We start from the raw sequence: 24,812 nt of genomic DNA, 5'->3' as shown, positions 1-24,812 counted from the left end.
TCGAAATTACATAACATGATATATATATATATATATATATATATATATATATATATATATATATATATATATATACAGGGTGACCCCCCCCCAAAAAAAAAATGGGCTCCAACTCTAATTAGGCCTCGTTTCTTAGTGTTTTGTCCAAATAAAATGAAACTTTGGTCATAACTAGTTTATTATATTCAAAACATCACATCAAAACACAAGGGTCTTTGGCTCTTTTTTTCTCCGTTCTACAGCATATGTTCTAGATGGCCTTCATTTAACTTTTGTTTTGTTTTTTGAGGTCACCCTGTATAAGATATATATATATATATATATATATATATATATATATATATATATATATATATATATATATATATAATGTATATTATATATATGATGTTTATTATATATATGATGTATATTATATATATAATGTATATTATATATATGATGTATATTATATATATAATGTATATTATATATATAATGTATATTATATATATAATGTATATTATATATATAATGTATATTATATATATATAATGTATATTATGTATATAACGTATATTATGTATATAACGTATATTATGTATATAATGTATATTATATATATAATGTATATTATATATATAATGTATATTATATATATAATGTATATTATATATATATAATGTATATTATATATATAATGTATATTATATATATAATGTATATTATATATATAATGTATATTATATATATAATGTATATTATATATATAATGTATATTATATATGTTATATATATAATGTATATTATATACATATAAGTTATATCATATATATATATAATGTATATTATATATATATAATGTATATTATATATCATGTATATTATATGTATATAATGTATATTATATATATATTTTAAAATTACATACAGCTGAAATATTGTGAGAATAGCATTCAATATAGGAATAATTGTTTGAATAATCTAAATAGTGTCAATTGACAATCCTCATCTAAAAAATTCAGAACCAGGGCATGAGGTACGCCCTTCTCCTGTCTCACAAAAGAGACGTTGCAAGTCTTTCTTTATCGTTATTTTCATAGTGCTCAACTGAGGTTAAGATTAAGGCAACACTTTCCTCTTATAAAAAGCTACACTAATTCTCTACAAGAGTTTATCTCTTGCATTGTTTTCCATACCTGAGTTCACTTGTGGATTTGGGTATGAAATGATTTGTTTCATTTCATTCTGTTGATTCATGCCTTTCAATCTTGTGATTTTGGGAATATGACACCTTCATTCCGTTACGAGTACCATACATCATAACGATTTTTCTATATTTTTTTAATAAATGTAATTCAGTTATCCAGCATATTTCTCGAGGTATTTCATTGTTGCATTAGTTTCCAGCGTTTTTTTAGATGATGATAGCTGATTTAGTGTCCCCAACGAAAATCTTTTTCAATAGATATTTTAATTGAAGGAATTTATCACATCTTTAATTATGGAAACATTCTTAAACAAATTATTCCGTCGCCATCTTGTTTTGCAGAGTTACTATCTTTAAGAGCATATCTGAGAAAACTGACCACATCATGTCTACTCATCCTTTGGTTAACATTCCTGTCTGTGGAAACTTCAAAGTTCACAATGTGGAATGATTAGTCCATTCAAATGAGATAGATGATGAGGGGAGGTTCTGTTATGATTTCTCCATTGTTATGACCTAACTGATATTGTTCACGAACCCACCCGTGTGCCTGACACTTTTTTCTCACAACTTGCCCTGAGTTATGTTCATGCTCTCTTCTGTCTCTACTAGGATCTTCCGACCGCTCAGTTGTATCAGTTAAGATAAAAACAAAATGTTATAAGTCCTCAGATGTACCTCCCCATTGTACAGTATATCAATACTGTATGCTGACTGGGATAGCTTCTGTACATTTATATCAGATCTACCTCTGCGTTCCATGTTTAAAAAGAATGTGTCTTCTATAGTATCAAATTCGACGGAATGGTTAATTGTAGGTATAGACTGCTTCATACCCGTCCAAAAATCCCAGTAAAAACTTAACAGCCAGCTGTAGTTCTCTCCAAAATGTGCTTCTGCATTGCGCACAGAAATCACTTTTTCCATTGCTTCCAACGGACTCGATGTACTGAAACTAAAGCCACTTTCGGGACTCCTAGCAACCACTGAAAAAAAGAAATAGAGAATGCGAGAGAGTTGTATGCTCAGTTCATTAAGTCCCAAGTAGCTGATCAGTGGGTTGGTTCCCACTAGTTTTGGCAAATAGAAAACAGGGTCCTGAATAGAAGCGTGTGCTCTATCCCAATCATCATCAATGAACCTGAGGTAATCTCGTCAGCCAATATATATATATATATAAGCCAAACTCTTTGCCAAGTACTTTGCTGCTAATTCTACCCTATGCGATCAAGGCCACCAACATCTTCGTATTTCCTCCTGTATCAGAAAACACGTTATGCAATATACAAATATCTGTGCATGATGTTGCCAAGCTAATCAAAAACTTTGATTCCAGTAAAGCAAGTGGCCCTAACGGCATTCCAATTATAGTGCTGAAAAAGCTTCAACCAGAACTAGACAGTAAATGGATACACTCTTAGGCAAGGTTCAAAAGAGACGCGGCAACTTAACAGGTCCCACACTGTCAGTTAGCCTTCAACCTCTGTCCCATCGACAAAATGTTGCATCTCTCTGTATATTTTACAAGTATTTTGATAGTAGGTGCTCCAATGAACTAAAAACCCTTGTTCTCGGACAAACCTGAGAAGCAGCAAAATCCCACCCCTACACAGTAGAGATCTCCAAATGCCAGAAAGCCTTCTACTTTAATAGTTTCTTCTCTTGGACTGCTAGACTTTGGAATTCTCTTCCTGCTTCTTTGACTGTATTGACATGCAAAAGTTCAAGTGTAATGTAAACAGGCGTCTTGCTGCTCAACTCCCTACATAGTATCCCTGCAAATTATGTCCCAGAGAGTAGCCCCTTAACCAAAGTAGCACTTTGTCTTGTTTAGGGTGAAAATGCAATAATAAAAATTATCAATTTTTATTATTGTTACTCACTTGGAGTTCTCACACAGGTCATCATTAGAGATTGCTCACTGACAGCAACCTATGATGCGCCCTGGAGTCTGGGTGACAACAAATCTTCCCAGATGTCTAGTACTCTTCATCTCTTTCAATAACCTTTGCAAATGAATTTGCATCATCACAACAGCCGCTTACCATCGACTTCTTACTGGCAATGACCATTGGTCATCACGAGAATTTGTGTGACAATAAGCCTCCCCAGATCCATCCAGTGGAAATCTGGTTACTGTTTACTCTACTCGGTTTTTCCATCCTCTTTGACCCTTTTCAACTATTTAGTATGGTGTCAGCCGATGCCGACATTACAATTTAGGGAGCGGGGGGGGGGCTAATAAAAAAACAACAATAAGAACAACAACAACAATAATAATAATAATAATTATTATTATTTTATTATTTTATTATTATTATTATTATTATTTTTATTATTATCATTATTATTATTATTATTGGCTTAAAAGGTGCTTTCACACAGGTTATCAAAGATCTCATTGAATACAGCCTGCGGTGTTCCCTGGAAGCTGAGTGACAACAAGTCTCCCCGGGTTTTCCAGTACTCTCCACCTCTTTTAATGCTATTTGCAAATACATTTGCATTATCGCAACAGCTGCTTGCCATTGATTTCTTGTTGGCAGTGGCCATTGGTCTTTACTGGAATTTAAGTGGCAATAAGCCTCCCCAAGGTCCCAGTTCTCTTTGCACTTATACAGTGGAGGTCTGGTCAGTGCTTACTCCTCGGTCTTTCCTTCCTCCTTGACTACTTGCCTATTTTGTTTCACTCTTTTTTTTTGGTGGGGGACAGTGATGTGGTAATGATGGATGAGGGTGGAGTTAGAGAATTTATAAGTATGCAGCTTCAATGTTCTTGGTTCCATGTAGTGCTTCATGTTTTGTCTCTGCAGCAGTTTGTCTGGTCTGCGCTTGTGGTTCGTGTGTGTTAGTCTCCACATTTAAGGGTTTTCCTTGATGTTTCAGCTGTTTTCATTATTGTTGTTCATTGTATTTTTCTAGTTATTCTTTTGATTCCAATTTCTCTCATATTATTGTTATTATTATTATTATTATTATTATTATTATTATTATTATTATTATTGTTATTATTTTTATTATTATTATTGTTGTTATTATTATTATTATTATTATTATTATTATTATTATTGTTATTATTATTATTGTTATTATTTTTATTATTATTATTATTATTATTGTTATTATTATTATTGTTATTATTATTATTGTTATTATTTTTATTATTATTGTTATTATTATTGTTATTGTTATTATTATTATTGTTATTGTTATTATTATTATTGTTGTTATTTTTATTATAATTATTATTGTTATTGTTATTGTTATTATTATTGTTATTCTTATTATTGTTATTATTATTATTTTGTTGTTGTTATTCTTCTTCTTCTTCTTCTTCTTCTTATTATTATTATTATTATTATTATTATTATTATTATTATTATTATTATTATTATTATATAACAATAATTTGTTGTTCAGAAGCGGGAGCGCCTACATTTAACAAACAAAAATAAAGAGCGTACCTATAACAAAACGAAAGTATCATATTCCAAAAATTACGTAAATTGATCAAGTAGTTTTACTTCTAGGAAGAAAATCATTTTTAAGCGATTCATGGGAATTCGTAGGCATTAGAACATAAATTTGGTAAGTATGAACTACTGTTGAGTTATCTGTCTTTATTTATTTTTTTTTTGTATATATTTTTTTAAATTTTTTATTTATTTATTTTTTTTTTTTTTTTCAAAATGGCAAGCAAGATAGTTACTATCTCGGTTACTCATAAAATTTGATTTTCTGATTTAAAGATAAAACTGCTCATATGAATTTCTGAATATGATATATTCGTTTCATCACAGGTACCTTTCTTTTTCTGTATTTTCACCGTACAATTTAATAAACAAAGACGTCGTAAAAGTTCAATTCAAAGCTAAGCAACAACCGGAAGTGCAGTAGAAACTTGAATCGTAAATTATAACCTTTGAAATTAAGTATTATCGAAAAACAAAAATTAAAGTCAGAAATTTTGTGAAATGGCGCGTATAGTCTTCCATACATAACCTTCTCGTCCAACCCCGGTTGTGTTGCTTAGCAATAAAATCATTCTTATTGAACAGAGATGAAAGCTGGGAAATTTATTATAGCACGTACGGTCTTCCGTACATACCCTTTAATGCTACCCCTGTTACGTTGCTTAGCAGCACCGTCATTGTTATTAAATGGCGGTGAAAGATACAGACAAGCAGAAGAATGACGAAAAAGGGACAGAAACCTGTTAATACAGGCGGGCCATCAAAATGGGAGCAAGGTCTCATACAAGCACAATTACAAGAGGTAATTTTTTTAAATTAAATAATATATAGCAGGGTTATTGTTGTTGTTTTTTTTTTGGGGGGGGGTTCTTCTTCTTTGGGGGGAGGTGCAGGTGCATATTATACATTATCACCCATAGCTAATTCACCCCACCCACTTCAAAAACGAGATTTTTTTTAGACAATTAGGTGTGGCTTCGGCTATCCTGATAAACTTTGTGAAAAAATATTTTAGAATTTAGAGTGGGGGATTAGTTGCGTGTATAAATTTTCTCACATAGGATACGTGTCGAGTCTATCTCGGCTCTATCTTTATTTTCATGGCAAGTGCTTGACTGAGCTTTAATTTATGCCCCCCCTTTCAAAACATACACAACAAATACTCCTCTACCTACAACCACTGTCAACAATTCTCTCCTGCTCTTTATCTGTACCTAAAATTAAATGCAAATTCCACGAATCAAGTGTTCCGCAGGCCTGCTTTCCATTTGACTACAACATGGTCGTCTTCAAGTCTAATGTAAACAAGTTCTTGTAAAACCGTCCTTTTAAACAATTAATTTCTCCCCAATTTCCACCATAACCGATCATTACAATGTTGTCTGACTAGCCACCTGGGATTCATTAACACTTATCCTCGAGTGGCCTTCGGTCCTTGATAAACAGTGACTCCCTTGTAAAAAAAGAAAATGCATTCGTTTACTGCCAACCCTAAGTCCAAATGTCAAGCTCTTAAACCATGCGTTATTGCCTTCAAAAATAGAGTCCCATCTGCCTCCCTCACACACACACACACACACACACACACACACACACACACACACACACACACACACAGAATTTGTTTTCCATGGCAAAAAAAAAAAAAATAATAATTTAAATAAGAAAATTTGAAAACGTGAAAATGTGAAATGAAAAATCATTTTTATTTACTTTTTTTTCTTTGGTGTTGTTAAATTCCGCATTTTCGCCAATAACCTGGTTTTATTAAGATGTCAGTCCGATTAATTTTTCTTCTTCTTCTTCTTCTTCTTCTTCTTCTTCTTCTTCTTCTTCTTCTTCTTCTTCTTCCTCTTCATAATGATGTAATAAGAGGTCGAAGTCTCCCGAAGAGAAGATACGTCTTGTCTCGGTAACTGTTTAAATCCGTGTGTGGTCGCTTGGTTTAAGCGCGAAATTTTAAGCAATGGAAAGTCACACATTTAAAAAAAAAACAAAAAAACATTTACCGTGCCTAAAGCAAAACGTGGATTCCATGAACAAAGCTTCTTTCTTAGAACTGCACGCCTGTGGAACTCTGTTCCGTCTGCCTGCTTCCCACCTGACTACAACTTGGATGTCTTCAAGTCCAACGTTAACAAATTTCTAATGAACCGCCCCCTTAAGTAAACACTTCATCAAATCTCCACACTAACGTACTGTACTTGCAATAACCCTTATCCCTGAGTGGCTTCTGGGCCTTGATAAGTGGTAACCACCGTGTAAAAAAAAAAAAAATTTATTATGAATTTAAATGAGAAATTTTGAAAACTTGAAAACGTTGCGACATGAAAAAATGTGTGACTTTACATTGTTTAAAAAAAGAATTAATTAACTGCCCTAAAACGCTATAATATCTGACAACTGAAGTATAACTTTACATTAAACTTTTATGTGAAAGTTATCTCCAACTCTGAATTCTAAATTAAGTGGGTACTCATTTTTAATATTACCGATATAAATTGCGGTGCATGTTCAGTATAAGAACGAAAATCAAAAGACACACACTTGAATTTCCATAAAAACTAATGTTATTTATTAAATTTTTACGTCAATTTCGACTAAAATCTACTTAATTGTCATGTCACGATTAGTCAAATATTACTGTATTATTGCAGTAAACATTTCTTTTCACAATTTCACGATCCATTGGTCCGCAATTATTATTTTTCCAATGTACTTAAGCAAGGGAAGTAACTCATAGTTTTGAATCAGTTTATTATTTTATCTAATATATAAAAGGTCATATGTCTGTCGCCATATTTTCAAACTCTATCTCCTCCAAAACTGAAAGTCACAGGGCGGTACTACTAGGGACCCAAATTTATTACGGGCCGTTGTTTGGGGGGAGGGGTCTTTAGCCGGTTAAAATTGTTTTTAAGGGGTCAAAAAGGGTCCAAGTTCAAAAAACATATATTTTGTACATTCATCTTAGTTTACTTTTAATTTTTATTTTTAATCAGTTCATATGCGTGTCACGTTTGTACAGTGGTAACATTACCAGCTTTGAATGCTACAGTTTTGCTTTCGGTTTCGATTCTAGCTGATGGCACCAAAATACTTTTTTTTTTTTACTTTTGAAATTACGACTCTATACCAATATTTACGAAATCTGGACAAATTAAAATATCATATTTAAGCATAGTTTACGATTGGGCAAAGTTTAAGTATAACATACATATTTCAATAACTATTTTCGCTAATATTTAATTTTTTATGTCATTATTTTTCATAATTGTTGGATATTTTACTAATTTCGACATGACAGCTAACTGGATAGCATTGGTTTTAATTAAAATTCAATTGTTTGATTTTCGATTTCCATTATTGTTTCGTAATTCAATTTCAAATATTTTACAGAAAATACGTTTGGGAAATTAATTTATTTGTGACCTATTTGCGTTAAAAATTAATTTTTGATGAAAGTTATAAGCATCTTATGCTCCATAAGTATCAAATACAAACAAAGTAATCACCTTTGTTTTCATTACTGACCAACTAAACAAAGATGGTTACTTTGACCAGATCGAATAGTTATGAAACTTAAAATGCTTATAATTAGGGCTAGGACAACAGCATATTCTTTTCATTGTCTTAACTCTCGAGTGTATATCCTTTGATATCATATATGCTTTTTCTCGATTGATTAATTGTGTCTAACTGCGTCGGATATATACTCGAGAGCCAAAACAATAAGAATATGCTGTTGTCATAGCCCTACTTATAATCTATATAGCTATCAAGTTAGTTTTTTTTTTTCTCGCTCTGACATTAATATTAAAAGCCTGCTTTTTCTGTTTAAAAATTTTAAAACAAACATTTTAATATACTCAGTCATGGATTTACGAGCGACTACATGAAGGGTAACTAATTTGCATATTCCTTTAAAAACGAGCATTAATTAATTACTTGTTCAGCTTCCTATTAGATGATTGGTCTCATTTCACTATTACATTGAATTTTATTTATGCATAGTTCCTACATTCTGCATAATTGTGTAGAATTAAAGACGAAAATATTCTAAAACACGGATATATATATATATATATATATATATATATATATATATATATATATATATATATATATATATATATGCTTCCGTTCAGTCTTAAAAGACAAAGAAGGATACACCTTAGGGGCAGCTGCGCGTGTAATTGTGAGGAAAGGGTTGCGCAATCCTAACCACGCCTCTCCTGAATCGGCACTGTTTGAGTCCACTGGCAAGGAGAAGACCAGGACGACTGGAAACAATGCCAAGATAAGCGGAGAGCACATACAGCACCTGGAAGTCCCAAATGGTCACCCATTTAGTACTGACTAGATTCAATGTTGCTTAACTTCGGTGATCCAGTGGGAACCGGTGTGTCAATGTTATTATGCCGAATTGATTTTCTCTTGGGGATGGGAGTGCATTAAGCTGAGTGTATTCATATAGTTTTATTAGCAAAAATTAAGTTTTGCATGAACAGAAACTGAAGAGTCCTAATTGCAGCAAAAGGGAGGTAAATATTTTCTGAAAACTGAAACTCGTTGGTCAATTTAAAACTTAATTTTCACTAATTGTCTTCGAAAACTATTTTCATTAATAATTAATCGTCCCTATTTACTATGCCTCCCCACGGGACAGAGTTAGACACCAGGGTCGTTTTTTTAACGCAGAGAAAAAGGACAAAAATAAAAAAAAATTGTCTCAGTCGTGAAAGATTTCTCCTAATTGTCTACCTGATCGTTTTTCATCAGTTTTGGATATGTTCATTACTGCGATATGGTGATTCAGTAACTATCATTGGTTTCACTTGAAATTAAATATTCCAATTTTCAAATTTTGCAAAAATAATGAAGATTCGAAAATTCTTATTATGGATAGTCCGGTTTTGTATTACAATCCACAGAGATACAAAAAAGTTGTAAAAAAAAAAAAAAAAAAATCTATAACAAATAAATGTTATCAAAGGCTAGATAAGTTACTTTTCTACCTAACTGTATAGGTTTATCGTTTTAGTATTTTTAGTTAGTGTAAAATGTTTATTAAGTGCGAAAAGCAAGTAATATTGAGCGTTACCGAAGAACAAGAAAAATGGCCGCCATGTCTTTGAAGTCTCGACAAAGACTTCAAAATCAGAAAGAAAACAAAATGGTAGTAGAAACGTTACCGTGACATTTATTGGGTGGGTTTCTACCACCACATTGTTTTATTTCTTATTTTAAAGTGATTATCGAGACATATATACAAAGAGACATCGTGGCCATTTTTCTTGTTCTTCAGTAGCGTTCAATATTACTTGTTTTTTTAACCGAATAGGTATTTTAATTTAAATAAAGACACTAAAAAGAAAAACTTACCCAGTTATGTAGAAAAGTAACCTTGCCTTTGATTGCATTTATTTGTTCTATATAAGGGGGGGGACAACTTTTTCGTACTGCTACCCGATAGTCCTTTTAATTGTGAGCTGAATATTGTTCTCCCGATTCTATCCCTTATAATTTAATTTCAGTCCTGTAAATCTCCACGTCATCTAAAATCTGCCGATGCTAAATAAAAATGGCCACTCTTATCCATTCTCGCATAAAGACGCGAGACAGCCAATGCAGGGGAGGTAACTCTGCGTTTTACAGGAAAGAGTTTGTTCCCCTTGGTTATGTTATGGTGCTAACAATTCTTAAATGTGAGAACAAACACTAACAAACCATGTGGAAATTGGCACAGAAATAAAACAGAAATATGTAAAGGAACTGAAACAGACAAAAAGACTTATAAACTGCCTCTTTCCATAATAATGCCATCGACGTCGACTGATACTGCACAAAGGATTAAATTTTAGGAGAATTAAAGATTAAGGAGAATGGAAAGAGGAGGGAGCGCACTAACCAGATACGACAGAGCGGAAGAGAACTTTGTGGAGGCTTATTGCCACCCAAATCCAAGAGAAAACCAATTATTATTACTGTTGAGAAATCGGTGCTGTTTTACAATTTGTCATTGTTCTGAGAGAGACAACTCTCTTTTACTAAGAGATTCGTTCATTTTTTTCATCTCATAATTTAGGACGCTAATAATGCTGTCAGTAAGTTTACACGAGCGGTTTACAAAAACATACTTTAATGTTTTTCGTTCTGTTTTTTTTTTTTTTTTTTTTTTTTTTGAGGTGGGGTATTCAGTTATAGAACATATAGTTTTTAACAGGTGCTTCTGCAGTTTAATTAACCGTTTTTCCTCTTCTGCTCGGTTAATGTTGGTGCGTTACTAACGCACCAACATTAACCGAGCAGAAGAACCGTTTAATATTTTACAAACATAAAGTCAGTAAGACATGGAAAATCACAATTAAAACTTAATATCTTGTAATTCTTATAATCACAGGTTTCCATACCAGCTGATTGTTGGATTATTTTATTCTGAAGTATATATATATATATATATATATATATATATATATATATATATATATATATATATATATATATATATATATATATATATATATATTCTCATACTTACACCGATGAAGACTGAAGGAAGGATCGGTCAAAAATTAACTTATAAAAAAAAGTTTTTTAATTTTTTTTCATAATATTATTATTTTGTATTCCTGCACGTCACCAATTAAAAACGAATAAAGAAAAGTTATAAGCTTTTATACTTTCCGCATTCTTTTTTTATTCATATATATATATATATATATATATATATATATATATATATATATATATATATTATAAGGTAAAATTAAAAGCCAAGAACAATGCGAGATTTTTTTTTATATAGAGTAAAATTAAATGAAAACAAAAGAAATAAATTTCTTTTTTTTGTTGTTTGTTTTTTCTTTTTCACACAAATTTTAACTCTAAACAACAGTAATTTTTTTTTCCTGTTGTATTCAATGGTGTTATAAATCTCAATATATTTCAGATGCTGTCTTCTCTTGAAAAAGGACTAATAGGTCTGAAATATATTGAGATTTATAACACCATTGAATACAACAGGAAAAAAAAAATTTACTGTTGTTTAGAGTTAAAATTTGTGTGAAAAAGAAAAAACAAACAACAAAAAAAAGAAATTTATTTCTTTTGTTTTCATTTAATTTTACTCTATATAAAAAAAAAATCTCGCATTGTTCTTGGCTTTTAATTTTACCTTATAATTTTCTTCAACAATGCTTCAAGCAAACTACAATCTACTTATATATATATATATATATATATATATATATATATATATATATATATATATATATACAAGATCACTCGAGGATAAAAGTAAAAGTTAATGAATGTAAGGTGGTAGTGTAGTAATTGTTAATGATGTAAATTGGGTAGAATTTGATTATTTATAGGGACAGCTCAACAAGAATTTGTTTACATTAGATTTGAAAGCTACCATGTTGTATTGAATCAGGAATCAAACCAGTGGAACAGTGTTCCATAGTTGGGCAATTCTGGAAAAGAAGCTTTGTTCGTGAAATCTGCATTTAGATTTAGGCACAGATTGAGTGTGAGGAAAATTATAGTGGTTGTTCACAAAGCGTAAAGGATAAAGTACTAGTTAACATTTAGTTGTAAGTTTGCAAGGTTTTTCTATTTGCATTTTTTTTTTTTTTTACAGGAAAATTGGAAAGTCTGCATCGCTCTTTTGATTGAGAATAAAATCGACGACGCGGTCAACGTGAATTATTTGAACTCTGCTATTGCCACCGGATCACGCCGTTTATTTGATAAAGTGACCAGACAAGATCTGTTTCGCGAGGTAAGAATCCCCTCATTTGGTCCCTAAATACTTGGACGCAATAGCACCTGCTATGTTCTGTCAAGCAGTATATCGATGCATCATCTCCTGGCTATCTTTCTATATAGTTTGCTAAACTTTGCTATTTTTTCACAATAAAATTGGTCGATTCTCGACTCCCCTTCCATCAATCATTTCTATAACGTAAGGAGAGTAGAAAGTGTATCTTAGGTTTACTTTCAGCAGCCGCATTACTCTTGCTCCCCTTATTTTATCCTTTAGTCAATTAAGCTTTTGCCTTTGCATACGCTTGGAACTCTCTGAAGTGGGTTCAAAATAATATCTTTATAATTTTACATTTATCAATATTTGCGTTTATTTTAATTCAACCAGAAGTCAATGTGAAGCCATATGCATGCAAGCGATGTTAAGCGCTTGTATTTTGTATCAGATTGGTGCAAAAGTTTTTGCCGATTTGTAAAAGGGGTAGAGGTAGGGATTGTTTAGTTCTCTCGCACTGCAAGAACTTAGACATCAGGGTCGGAAAGTGGGATTCAGAAATAAGCAAGGAATGGGTCACTCTGACCTGCAAAAAGTGTCTGAGCAGCCCCGTCGGCATAAGCAGTAAACTAACCCCTTCTCAAAGAGAGAAGACAAGGTCTGAGAGGGTGGGCCTCCTAGAACTGCACAATGAAATTGTTGCTCTATAAAAGATGATATGATTCCATTTCCGTTTTATGAAATCCGGTTTTCTTTTTTTGTTGCACACCATCTACTAGTTGGCCCGTCGTGTACAAATCCCAAGAACTCCCACTGCAAAATCAACAGAGACTGGATCATTACAGAAATGGTCTCTGTTTATTTTGGAGGTCCACGATAAAAATGAAGAAGTATTTGGAACAATTGTATTTTATTTTTTGCATATTGTTATTACTTAAACATATCCATATTATTAATTTATAACTTTTTCTTTCACATTTTTAAAGCATCATTCATATTTGTCTGCGATATTATCACCCATATTGATCTGAAAATGACAGTTTTTAATTAACAGAAAAGGGCCAACTTCCATTATGATAATGCTCGACCTCAAACAGCACTACTGATCAAAGATCTCCCAGGAGAATTTGGTTGGGAAACCTTGCCCCATTCTGCATATTCTCCTGACCTAACTTCCTCGGATTATTATTTATTTGGAGAATTACAAACTTATTTAGATCGCCTTAACATCATGAAAGAAGGTCGAACATGAGTTAGATTCCTATTTCACGTAAAAACCTAAATAATTTTACAAACGAGGCATTTGTTCGTTTGTTGACAGATAAAATCAAGTTATAGAGAGCAAGGGTCGCTATTTTTATGAATAAAACTTTTGAAAAACACACAATTTTTTGTTTTCAAGATGAAATTTTAAATTGGCAAAACTTTTGCACCAACTAGATATGAAGTGCCTTTAATAAGTTTTCAGACATTTTTGTACAAGAATTTAAAATTGTCGTAGACTCTTCAAAATTCAATATGTGTTTAGTATACATCTTGAAAATTCAATATGCGTTTAGTATACATCTTGAAAATTTAATATGTGTTTAGTATACATCTTGAAAATTCAATATGTGTTTAGTATACATCTTGAAAATTCAATATGTGTTTAGTATACATCTTGAAAATTCAATATGTGTTTAGTATACATCTTGAAAATGCAGTATGTGTTTAGTATACATCTTGAAAATTCAATATGTGTTTAGTATACATCTTGAAAATTCAGTATGTGTTTAGCATACATCTTGAAAATTCAATATGTGTTTAGTATACATCTTGAAAATTCAGTATGTGTTTAGTATACATCTTGAAAATTCAGTATGTGTTTAGTATACATCTTGAAAATTCAGTATGTGTTTAGTATACATCTTGAAAATTCAGTATGTGTTTAGTATACATCTTGAAAATTCAGTATGTGTTTAGTATACATCTTGAAAATTCAGTATGTGTTTAGTATACATCTTGAAAATTCAGTATGTGTTTAGTATACATCTTGAAAATTCAGTATGTGTTTAGTATACATCTTGAAAATTCAGTATGTGTTTAGTATACATCTTGAAAATTCAATATGTGTTTAGTATACATCTTGAAAATTCAATATGTGTTTAGTATACATCTTATGAGATGACTGACCAATTTTTATGATTTCACGTTTAAATGAACAGCTACAGCAGGAATTGGAATACACCCTACTAAAGCCTGATTGTCACAACTGGTAAATTTCAAAAATGCAATCTGGATGTGAGGACACGTTAGAAGAATGATATGCAATAAAATTCTGTTTTAAACTTGGAAAGTCCTGGATATGACCTTAAACTATATCCAGTGGTGAGGCCTCAGCTTGCAGGCTTTGGGGGTGTGGAGCCACCCTTTAATTGCCATTGCTCACAGGTCCACTCTGACCCGGAGTGGTAGTATCTGTTAGGGTATCAACTATGGGTTAAATAGAAACCGACTTAAAAACAACAAATATATTCTATTAAAAAATTTTTTTTCAAAATCTTTTGATTCAGCATTAAATAACCTGAAAATATGCCATAAAACAAAAAAAAAACAAACCAAACCAAACCAACCTAAACTTGGAAAATATGCCACAGAAACGTATGGAATGCTTCAGACTGCTTTTGGACCATCTTGCATGAATCGAGTCTCAGTTTTTAAGTGGCATAAGAGATTCAAGGAAGGCCGGGAGTATGTGAGACATAATGAAAGGTGTGGGAGGGAGTAAGGAAGTCAGAACACTAGGGTTGATTGGCCAAATAAAGAATTTCGTAGATAAGGACCGTCATGTATCTATAGACAATAAGTGCATAGTTTGAGGTCTGTGGGAACTGTACACACAATTATTTCAGAGGAACTGAAGATGCGGAAGATTTATGCAAAGTTTGTCCCAATGGTGCTCCATCCTTGTCACAAACTATTTGACCAAGATCGGCATCAAGTAAATTTCTAACCCTTCCTGTAGTCCAGATCTTGCTCTCTGTGACTTTTGGTGGTTCCCTAAGCTCAAGAAAAATCTTAGAGGCTGTCATTATGAAACAATTGAGGAGATGAAAGAGGATGTGACGAGGATCATTGACACGCTCACATAAGAGAACTTCCATGAGGCCTTACTGAAGTTATTGGAACGATACAAGAAGTGCATTGCAGCTGGAGGAGATTACTTCATACCTCAAAGGGTAAACTTCCATCACTACACATACTTGTACATAAATTCTTTTGTTCCTTGTTATTGTTATAAGTTTTGATTTGATTGCTTTTCTTTATTTATTTCTAAGAATGTGCCCTAATAATAATCTGACCCCAAAATGTAAAATTGTCAATAATTCAGGTATATATTTATGGCAATCCGAAGAATCGATCCAAGGAAATTCCACTGTTTGCAGAAGTGTGCGAGGCTTGTAAATGGCATCTGGATAACAAAGAAGAGATCCCGGATTTGTTATTGGCAAAACTCATTAAATACAAACTACTTTCAATCAAGGCTGATGATATCAAGAGGAGACAACTCACATTCAAGGTAATTAATGGAAAATTTCCACCTCACCCTAACCTCAGCCCTAACCCTAATCCTAACCCTAACCCAACCCTAACCCCTAACCCTAACTCTAACCCAACCCTAACCCTGAAAAAAAAGTCAACAGAAATATTTTGAACGTTTTTTATATGTGTGTTGCAATATTTTGGATGTGTAATGGGGTATGATCCCACACAGCCGTCAATTCTATTTATAAACGATGCTGCTAGGAACTGATGAATCGAATTAATTCACGTTCTGCTACCAACCAATCAGAAACCAGAATTGCTGCATAAATATTAAACCTTTCTGTACCAATTTCACATGTTTTTTTCCGTCTTGACACGGTAAGAATATTTTGCTCTGTGGAACTGTCTACTGCAAACAAGTCACCTCTCAGGACTTGTGTGTAAGAACGCACCATCGGAAACTGTTCTGTCTACTGCAAACCAGTCACCTCTCAAGACTTGTTTAGAACAACGAACCATCTGAAACTGTTCTGAAATTAACATGGCTTACAATTCTAGAGGTTATGGGCCCAGCACACTTCCACTGCGCAATGTTTAAGAGTGTTGAATGTTTAAGAGGTTATGGGGCCAGCATGCTTCTACTTCAGGAATGTTTTAGAGTGTTGAATGGAAAGGCACTTTGTGTGTGTGTGAGTCGTTCCTCGTAGACTCCAAAACGACTGGGCCGATTTTTTAAAAATTTCACACACATGCACATTATGCGCCTGGGAGTGTTTTTAGATAGGTTTTGTATCGGAATACCTCTGATAAGTATCAAAAATCCATAACTGAAGAAACCGGCCAATTTTGGTCAAAGATAACATTTTTATGCAGCCTACTAACATAATTGCATTCAAGAAGTTTTATTACAACACAAGCAGAATGGCTCAGCCTATAAAATCAACAGTAGGTTCTTTGATAAGACAGAGGTGCATTCAAAATGAACGCTTCTGTTTAGAGTGTAACTGGACCATTGTACTTGACTTTTGCATTTTAAACTTAATTCAAGTCATTATATAAAATTGAAAATAATTTCATAAAATCAACAGTAGGTTCTCTACAGTGCAATGTAGACTACAATGAATTGTGGACTAAGTCACTACGGGAAGGCATGTGAAGCTTTCTCCCAGTGCACAGCATTGAGTTCCTTACTAGAGCAAGCAATCAATTCATTTAATTGACGAATAAGCGATTTCACCGATTTTGATGATAATCAAAGTATAAGAAGTATGGAACATTTGTTAATCTTTTTTTAAATCCCGAGCAACGTCGGGTCACCCTGCTAGTATATATATATATAAAAGGAACTGTGTGTGTGAGAGTTTTTTCCCTATAGACTCCAAAACGACAGGGCCGATTTTTATGAAATTTCACACAAATGTACTTTACGTGCCTGGCAGTGTTCTTAGATAGGTTTTATATCAGAATGTCTTTCATAAGTTTCGATGATAAAAAAAAATTCAATGGAAGAAGGAACAGGCGATTTTGACCAAAGTTAACACCTTAACACAGCCTAACATCATAAGTGTATTTAAGAAGTTTTATTACCACACAAGCAGAAAGGCCTGACATATAAAATTAAGAGTAGGTTCTTTGATATGACAAGGGCACGTTCGAAATGAATGTTTTTGTGTAGAGCACAATTGAAACATGATACTTGATTCTTGCATGTTAAACCTTAATTCAAGCCGTTATAAATAAAAATAATTTTATAAAATCGAGAGTAGGTTCTCTACAGTGCAATGTAGACTATAATATATTGTGAACTTAATCATTTTGAGAGGCCTGTGAAGCTTCCTCCTGGTGCATTGCGATGGTTCACTAATTACAGCATAGGCAATCAGTCGAATTGATTGAAAAATAGGTGATTTTATCGATTTCGATGACAATAAAAATATGGGGGTGTAAGTCACCCTTCGTCTTTGTGAGTGAGACATTAGCCTGAGTTCTTGTAGTTGGATGACTACATTCCTTGTTGAGAAGAAGTAGGTATATTTCACATTCCAAATTGGCTATGATTTGCTTGAACATTGGTAGTTAATAGACTTTCTTGTATTTGGTGTGGTAGCTCAGATGACAGAGTACTCGCCTCACATACAACTGACTTGGGGTTTCGAAACAGATTGCGTATACAATATAACCTCTATAATTTTAACATCTGCTTCGTTCAAATTACAGGATGCTGTTCAAGTTTTGTGATAAAAAAATGTGTTGCAGTTAACTTTAATTTTTCTAAGAATTAAGAAATAGTAAATGAAATTCATTGCTATATGATACTTCAAGTATATATTAAGTTGAGTTTACGATATATTGAAAGTAAGAATTGTTAAATATTATTACCAGGTAAAAAACATTGAAAATAAATTAAATCTACTCTTATTTGTTAGGTATTTATTACCTAAGTTATCATCTACAGAAATCATACATTTATGTAAAATACAGTTTTTTTTATTTATTCATTGAATGAGTCTCATTGCAGTTTCTATTTTCATCGATTGAGCTCTCGGGCGCTGCCATTGTATTCTGTAAGCGATCACGAAAATCTACAATTTCTTGGTTCTGTAGCTTCTTTATGATTATATCTCTTCGGAGTGACATTGCTTGCAAAACATAGTTGTCACTAAAATAAGGACTTTTTTCTGGAAATTTTATAACCGTCTCCATAGACTTTTCTGCATCATCCCATGATATTGCTTCATCAGAGTGTTCTTGGTTATTTACATTAAGGTTAAGAGAATGGGAGCTGTCGCTATTTTCATCACCATTACTGCCTTCAGGATATTGATCAGTAGTTTCCTCATCTTGTTGCACCCACATTTCAACATCATTTGCATTAAGTGATTTAAGAATAGCGTGGTTGGTCGGTAACCGTTTGGTTTAAAGAATTTTCTAGACCAGATGTATTTTCTGATTTTTTCAGTTCAGAAGCCTTTCGCGGTGAGCATAATTTACCCCATGCTTTTGTTAATATGCTTGCTCAAACTTGATTTCATGCACTTGCGAGAGAAAATATGGCATCTTTGATGGCGCTGAAAATTGTTTATACTCACAGTACTATTTACCATATTCATCATGAAATCATTTCTGTAGAAACATTTTAAGTTCCAAATAATCCCTTGATCCATAGGTTGGATGAGAGAAGTCACATTAGGTGGTAAGTAGCACACAAAAATATTCCTACAAGATGGCACTAGTTCTGACTCAGGAGCATGTGCTCTATAATTGTCTAACAGAAGCAAGCACTTTGAATCAGGTTTACCTAATTCAAGAAAACGCCTCTGGACAACTGGTACAAATTCTTGCAAAAAACATTTTTTAAACAACTGTTGATTCATCCATCCATTTCGTGAAGAATAATAGGATACTGGCAAAGGCGAAACTCTTTCAATGCTCGAGGACACTTTGATTTGCCGATGACAAGAAGCTTCAGTTTATGAGTTCCAGAAGCATTAGTGCATACCATCACTGTTAGCCTTTCTTTATTTAATTTGAATCTGTTTATTTTCTGCTCCTCGGACCCGGCTAATGTTTTTGTAGGTAAGCACTTCCAATTTACGCCACTTTCATCAGCGTTGTAAACATCCTCTGATGTTAAACCATAATCGGTAATTATTGTCTTGCATTTGTCACAATAATTTCATGCTGCGTGTGTATCAGCAGACCGTTGTTCACCTGACATTATTGTCTTATACCATATCTATTCTTAAAGTTCCTAAGCCAGCCTTCACTGAATTTCATATCTTCTGCGATATTCAAATCTTCCTTAAGAGATTTTGCTTTAGCAATTAACATGGGCTCAGATATTGCTACACCTTCATTCCGTTTTGCTACAAACCACTCATGCAATATTCGATCGAATTCAACTTGCTTTGGTCTGCGAAGAGTCCTTCTTTTGACATGTCTTTTATTTGAAGAGAAAGAAGCAGCCTTCAATATTTCCTCCTTTTTCTTTTTGATGTAAGACAGTGTACTTCTTCCAATCTTGTAATCTCTCAATATAATGCTATTTTCAACTCCAGCATCTAATTTTTCTATAATTTGACGTTTTTCAAGTAAAATCAGTGTGACTTGTTTTCTTTTAGAGTTGCAAGCCATTGTGATGGGTTGTTTTACACTATTTTAAATATAGCAATCTGCAAAAAAAAAATTACAGTTAGTATTAATTAATTATCAATAGCTAATCTACATTAATTACATAGTAGCAATATTAACATTTCTGCGCAATATCTGACTAAACCATGTAAACAATTTTACTGCAACTCCGCATCAAATATGCTAATACAATTTCAATGACGAGACAGTTAAAGTTTAGAGAAAGTCCAGGTTTAGAAGAAGTCCAAATGGGAGGAAGTCCAACTTTAGATGAAGTTCAAATTAAAGGAGTTTTACTATATATATATATATATATATATATATATATATATACATATATATATATATATATATATATATATATATATATATTAGTGATGGGACGATTCCAATATTTTTCCCGATTCCGATACAATTAACGATTCCGATTCTGATTCTTTATAAATCTCTAATCATTTAACTATAAGATTATTATTTTCCCCGATCTTCGTAAAAAACACAAGTTAAATATGCAGATATTTTCCTAAACGTCAAAATACACTTGTGGAGAGTGATCTATCGATTTAAGCTTTACTGATATTATAAAATCAATAATTGTTTATTATTTTATCATTATGACCAGCAGTGGTAACTTTACTTTAAACAAAATCCAATAAAAAAAGACAATTAAAAGAATCGTTTTGGCATCGGAAAATAGGCAATAATTTTTTCCGATTCCCATACCCCCAAATACTAAAATATATATATATATATATATATATATATATATATATATATATATATATATATATAATAATTATTCATTTTTATCGACAGGCACTAGTGTTTTATGCTTACGTAATCATCAGTGTATGGTAAGAATTCCTGTCGGTCATAGTCATAAGATTCGAACCCAGCCATGAAGCCGCCTTTTGCCCCATTAGCCGAGCCTCTACCCACCAAACGCCACGGGAATGAAAGGAATTAAGAACTGTTAAATGTCGAATTCAAGCGAGTACATTAGGTAATCTAAGGTGTTCGCATGAGTAGATGCTGTGAACATTGCATAGACGTTAGTAGACTGCCTTAGTTATAACTCTGAAGACAGTAGCTATCTTTAAGTATTCTTAAAAGGGGCTTGATAATTATAATTAAATAATAATTACTCATTTATTTTCTCTTTCTCTCTCTCTCTCCCTCTCTCATTTCTCTTTCTCTTTCTCTCTCTGTCTCTCTCTCTCTCTCTCTCTCATTCTCTCTCATATTCTCTCGCTTTTTCTCTTATTTATCTCTCGCAATCTCTTTTCTTTCTCTCTTTCTCTCACTCTCTTTCTCTCTCCCTCTCTCTCTCGTTCTCTCTCTCTCTCCCTCTATCTCCCTCTCTTTGTTTTGTCTTTCCTCTCTCTGCCACTTTTTGAAGGCCTAACTTTTAAACCGGATGTAAATGTCTGGATTACCTTGACCTTAATAACTGAACTAATTAGTCGATTTGGTGCTTTCTCTGTCTTGCTTGAAGTGAAATAACAGCAAAAAAAAAAAATGTAAAAATAGAAAACCCAAAAACATCAGTTTTCTTATATATTATTTATTTATATACTTTTTTTTTTTAATCCTTTGAGACAAGCTTCATGATTTATGTATTCATTGTTTTGCCTTTCGGGGCCCATGGTGTCGCGGATAGAAGCGTTGAGTATTTACTGTTCCAGGTGAGAATTGTCTGAAGATATCTGTTTCAATCTTACTCAAAGCAGGCCAGAGGATTAGTTGGCCAAAACGTGGTGAGACAACAACAACTATGGAAGGCAGTAATTACTCGGGATACAGCATTCCTTTCCCATCACACTTAACCATCTGAAGAGGATGGGTTGGCCGAAACGTCATGAAACAACAACAACTTGAAGATGAGGATAACAGTTCACAGAAAAAAAAAATGAATACACATCAATTTTCTGTTACAAAACAACCAAACAAATCACCATGAATAAATATTTAAAGATATTAAGAATTTGAAGCATAAAAACTGTTTCCAAAATTACTGGATTCAGCATTAAATAATCTGAAAGTGTTGACATGCCGTAAAACAAAAACAATCAAACCAAACACCATGAATAAATATTTGAAGATATAAGTCACTTGAAGCATAAAATCTTTTCCAAAATTATGTAGTCTGGCATTAACTAACGCAAAAAGGGTTGATATGCCATAAAAGAAAGCAATATATCTCTTGGTTATTGCTAGTATGGTAAAAGTATTCAATATTTCACTACTGATGCAATTCTCTATCTATATAAAAGCCAAGTACGTCCAAGGATGGAATTCTGCTGCCATATCTGGGCAGGAGCTGCTAAAAACAGCCTATCCTGCCTTGACAGAGTACAAAATAGACTTTGTGGCTTAGTGAGGGATGCCCTTTTCTCTACCCTGCAACCTCTCTCCCTCTAGCTGAATCCACTGTGAAAAATTTCCCCCACTCTCTATCTGTGCCTAAATCAAAACGTGGATTCCATGAACAAAGCTTCGTTCTTAGAACTGCTCGCCTGTGGAACTCTGTTCCGTCTGCCTGCTTCCCATCTGACTACAACTTGGATGTCTTCAAGTCCAACGTTAACAAATTCCTAATGAACCACCCCCTTAAGTAAACACTTCATCAAATCTCCACACTAACGTACTGTACTTGCAATAACCCTTATCCCTGAGTGGCTTCCGGGCCTTGATAAGTGGTGACTACCATGTAAAAAACAAAAACAAAAAAAAAAAACATAAGTAATGGTGTATGTAAATTAGAATAAAAGTAGTTACAAACGACACTTCATTGCATTATAATCAAATTTATAAAAAACTACTAGGTCTGTCTGTCTGTCTCCATATTTTCAAACTCTATCTCTTCCGAAACTAAAAGTCGCAGAGCGGCGCTTGGGACCATAAATGATTGGATTTTTACGGACTGTTCTTATATAGGTCTTTAGCCGGTTAAAATAGTTTTTAAGGGGTCAAAAAATGGGTAAAAATTGAAAAAATCGTTATAAATTTTGTACATTCATCTTAGTTTATTTTTTATTTTTAATCATTTCATATGCATGTCACGTCAGTACAGTGGTAACGTCACCAGCTTTGAATGCTACAGTTTTGTTTTCGGTTTCGATTCTAGCTCATAGCAGCCAAATAATTTTTTCTTACTTTTTAAATCATGACTCTAATAATATATACGAAATCTGGATAAATTAAAATATCATATTTAAGCGTATTTTATGACCGGGTCAAGCTGACCCCCCCCCCACGCCACCGCTAGTCTTATCATAGATTTCATCTACCACATACGTTTTAAACATTCACTCGTTTGATATTTTATATTTAAATGTAATGTCAACTTGATATCTGCAGGATCCTGATGTGGGAAAAAGCAAACCTGGTAAGACACTAAAATCTGCCGGGAAAAAAGGGGCTGCTAAGAAAACTCCAGATCCGCCCAGTGCAAAGCAAGGAACGCTTTTAAAGAAACGATCAGAAGAAAATCTGGATCAAAAATTTATTGGTAAAATATTTATTAATACTTTTTTATTATCATTTAATTCATTTTTTATTATTTATTTTTTTAATTATTTAATTCATTTTTTATTATTTAATTCTTCGTTCATTATTTAATTCTTTTTTATTATGTAATTATTAATTATGTAATTCCTTTTTATTATTTAATTCTTTTTATTATTATTAAATTCTTTTTACATTATTAAATTATTTCTTATTATTTAATTCTTTTTTATTATTTAATTATTTTTTATTATTTAATAATTATTTATTATTTAATTCATTTTTATTATTTAATTTTTTATTATTTAATTCTTTTTTCATTATTAAATTATTTCTTATTATTTAATTATTTCTTATTATTTAATTATTTTTCATTATTTAATTCATTTTTTTGTTTAATTATTTTTTATTAATTATTTTTAATATGTAATAATTATTATTATTATTATTATTATTATTTTTATTTAATTATTTTTATTATTTAATTAATTCTTTTTGTTTAATTATTTTTTATTATTTAATTATTTAATTATTTAATTATTTTTATTATTTAATTATTTTTTATTATTTAATAATTATTTATTATTTAATTCATTTTTATTATTTAATTTTTTATTATTTAATTCTTTTTTCATTATTAAATTATTTCTTATTATTTAATTATTTCTTATTATTTAATTATTTTTCATTATTTAATTCATTTTTTTGTTTAATTATTTTTTATTAATTATTTTTAATATGTAATAATTATTAATATTATTATTATTTTTATTTAATTATTTTTATTATTTAATTAATTCTTTTTGTTTAATTATTTTTTATTATTTAATTATTTAATTATTTTTATTATTTAATTATTTTTATTATTTAATTATTTTTATTTTTTTAAGTATTTTAATTATTTAATTATTTTTATTATTTAATTATTTTTATTATTTAATTATTTTTTATTATTTAATTATTTCTTATTATTTAATTACTTTTATTATTTCATTATTTTTTATTATTTAATTATTTTTATATAATTATATTTATTTAATTATTTTTATTATTTAATTATTTTTTTATTATTTAATTCATGTTTTATTATTTAATTATCTCTTTAAGAATTTGATTTCGCTTAGTTTAGAGTTAATACCCACTTGACCAGTTGGATCAATCACAACAACTATCATGTATTTTTTACCTGATTTCACTAAAAAAAATTCATATCATGTTACGT

The 24,812-nt window shown here is 31.6% G+C and overlaps 1 protein-coding gene across 4 annotated transcripts in view; it reads left to right on the top strand.

Moving 5' to 3' along the window:
- Positions 1 to 5,266: 5,266 nt before the first annotated feature.
- Positions 5,267 to 24,812, top strand: part of LOC145296099 (sperm-associated antigen 17-like) — a 163,836-nt gene continuing 144,290 nt past the window's right edge. For 2 of the 4 annotated variants that reach the window (XM_080142242.1, XM_080142241.1), the window contains exons 1-4: positions 5,267 to 5,464; positions 12,308 to 12,448; positions 15,798 to 15,986; positions 23,444 to 23,594. In XM_080142242.1, coding sequence (XP_079998368.1) covers positions 5,381 to 5,464; positions 12,308 to 12,448; positions 15,798 to 15,986; positions 23,444 to 23,594 — 565 coding nt within the window. In that variant the 5' untranslated portion in view covers positions 5,267 to 5,380. The remainder of the gene's footprint in view (positions 5,465 to 12,307; positions 12,449 to 15,797; positions 15,987 to 23,443; positions 23,595 to 24,812) is intronic. The other 2 variants (XM_080142239.1, XM_080142243.1) reach the window with 2 other exon arrangements.

This window comes from Euprymna scolopes, chromosome 16, assembly GCF_053919585.1.
Source record: "Euprymna scolopes isolate OS-2025 chromosome 16, ASM5391958v1, whole genome shotgun sequence".
Classification (NCBI taxonomy): Eukaryota; Metazoa; Mollusca; class Cephalopoda; order Sepiida; family Sepiolidae; genus Euprymna; species Euprymna scolopes.
Note: the sequence above shows the minus strand (reverse complement) of the source record. Positions and strands in the feature narration are given on the sequence as shown.